Source organism: Aplysia californica, unplaced genomic scaffold (assembly GCF_000002075.1).
Source record: "Aplysia californica isolate F4 #8 unplaced genomic scaffold, AplCal3.0 scaffold00061, whole genome shotgun sequence".
NCBI lineage: Eukaryota > Metazoa > Mollusca > Gastropoda > Aplysiida > Aplysiidae > Aplysia > Aplysia californica.
Window position 1 is genome coordinate 1,439,435 of NW_004797331.1, and position 2,668 is coordinate 1,442,102.

A 2,668-nucleotide genomic window follows, 5' to 3' on the forward strand; every position below is an offset into this window, starting at 1 on the left:
CATGTTAAAACAAACACATGGGTGCACCACTCGGAGAACGAGCGACGCTTCTGTCACAAGTTCATGTTGACGTCCTTTGCTATTTTGTTACAGACTGGGCAAACAGTGACCACTCATCTCACTTACGATTTGTGTTTGAGTTCTGGGCGGGGCTTATGGGTTATGAGGAATCACACGCTTACCTCACCAGCAGCTGAAAATTGGTAGCTATTGGTCAACAGCGGGAGGGGCCAACGCAGCATGATCGGTTGGAGGGACTACCTAACAACAACGACAGGTGATTGAATTATGACGGCTCGCCCACAACGCCAGGGGCCAATGCACAATTTATGACAAAACGTAATGGAGTCACTATAAGGTGGCCGTCTAAGACAGGTGTTATAATAAATTGCTTAATGTGATAGGGGTTGTGTGTTCAATTATAGTGGCCGCGGCCGCATTGGACAGGTGCCCGTTTTACACAGTTAAATTATATAGAAAAAACTAAAGGGGGGAAATGGAAAGTGGCCGTTTGTACAGGTTGCCGTCTTATAGAGGTGGCCATCAGGGCAGGTTTGACTGTATTTATAAGATCACCATAATGCGCTCTATAGATACGAATGCTATTTTATTATTATTATTAAATAGAAAAAGAAAGTGGCTATTCTCACCCGCCCGGAAGTTCTCGCAAGATCAACTCCTCCCCTCTTCTCTCTCTCTCTCTCTGTCTCTTTCTGAATACTGTCTATCGGTGTGGACGATCAAATTGACCAAAACAAAGTTAAAAAATTATGTTAAAACACAAAAGTAAATTAATTTGGTTGTCTACAAAGATGCTACGGCTATTTAACTTTTCGAATCGAGCCGAACTACGCGGGTCGCCATTTTGTTTTGCCCGGAAATTCTCGCGCTACTCCTCCTCTCTCTCTTTCTCTCTCTCTCTCCACGTCCACTGCCCACAGACAAAATTGTTCGCTTTTAGTAGGCTACAGTTGTAATGGAACGTTTGTTCACGGCACAGAATTCTACAATTTTTCTGTTATCACAGTGTAGAATTCTGTGGTTTAGGGTGAACGCAAAATTTGGTGAACGCGCACCGGGTGAGAATAGCCACAAGACTCGCCTGCACTATTCTCACTCCGGCTGAGAATAGAGGTGGCCATAGAATATAGAAAAAAAAAGGGTCAAGTTGAAATCTCATGTCATAGCAAAATTTGATCTTAGTTTGAAAAGCACACACATCCTCCTGAGCTGTGCAAAAAAATATCACGATAAAAATAATGAACTCAGAACACAGGAAACATGACACTGATTTACCTGCACAAGACGAAGGTCTCAAGACAGAAAGGGAGAGTCGTAAAGCATTCAATCCCAAGGAGGTCGCCATTTTGTTTCATCAGAGACACTAAAAATAGAGACTGGAAACGAGGCCTCTTTTCGCGTATCCAGGTCACCAGCTGATTGTGAAACGAGGCGCGGTAAACAAAGCTAATGGCGGCTATCGACAGTCGCAAGTCACCTGCAAGTGTAAGTGGTGTTTTGCGGCAGTCTGCGTCCGTGCCAATTCAAGATCGCATAAATACCAGACCTAGCATTAGTTAGCTTTCCAAAGGACCCTGAAATGTAAGAATTTGCACATGTACTTTTTCATTAACCTTACATAATATCGTTTTTCTCTTGTGTAGGCCTAACTAGACTAGAGAGATCTATCTAGATTTAGATCTAGATCTAGATCTAGAATACCTAGATCTAGATCTAGACTTTAGACCTAAATCTAGAATCCTAGAGATATAGATATCTAGATCTAGATCTAGATTCTAGATATAATCTAGATATAGATATCTAGATCTCTAGATCTAAATTAGATGATAGATTGTAGATCTAGTATCAGTGTCCAGGTCAATTAGATCTAGAATCTAGTACTGAATCTAGATCTAGATCTAGAGTCTAGGTCTAGAAGTAAGGGCCTAATTAATGCAGTGGGCCTACTAGGACCAGATCTAGATCTAGATCTAGATCTATCCTTGGGGCTTATTATCATAGCATAGACCTATTACATGTATAATGTTTGTCTCCACTACACTCCTTCCTCTACTTCTTCACAGCACAGGCGACAGTGCAGTCGATTAGCCTTAGTTCGTCACGTCATGCCAGTGCATGGGCAGGAGGACGAAACATTGTTAAACCTTACTAGATCTAGATCTATAGCTAGCGAATAAAACACGTTTTTCTGGGGGCTCTGACCGTGGTCTATAGAGTTTAGAGCCTGGGTTACAGTGTTTGCCTCTCATTCAATAGGTTTGAAACATGACTGGGACAGACATTTTTCTTCTCTAAAGTTTTCTCTTTTCACCGCCCAGCTCTAAGTTCTGTCGTCTGTTTTTCCTCCTCACTTTCTGCCCCCCCCCCCCCCCCCCCCCAAAAAAAAAACCTTTTTGACTCCTCTTGTGGGGCATCTGGGGCTCCTGGGTCTTTCTGCGGCCTTTACAACTACAACATTTGAACTATTGCCACTTATTGGCCCCTTCTATCTGACTGCTGTCTCTTTCAGTCACCTGATCTTATGGAAAGAAAGATCTAACACATAGCCCTCTCGGGAAAGGCGAAAATCTTGGAGTCCAGAAGTTGCCAAGTTAAGATCCCTTGGTGTTCTTAAAATCAAAAGAGAGGCTAACTTGGCCCCCCCTGG

At 42.9% G+C, this 2,668-nt stretch overlaps 1 protein-coding gene across 1 annotated transcript in view; it reads right to left on the reverse strand.

Moving 5' to 3' along the window:
* LOC101845226 (39S ribosomal protein L19, mitochondrial) overlaps window positions 1-1,376 on the reverse strand; it is a gene marked incomplete at its 5' end in the record, with an annotated part of 16,275 nt that extends 14,899 nt beyond the window's left edge. The window contains 1 exon segment of the mRNA XM_005093288.2: window positions 1,297-1,376. Coding sequence (XP_005093345.1) covers window positions 1,297-1,366 — 70 coding nt within the window.
* Window positions 1,377-2,668: the final 1,292 nt, after the last annotated feature.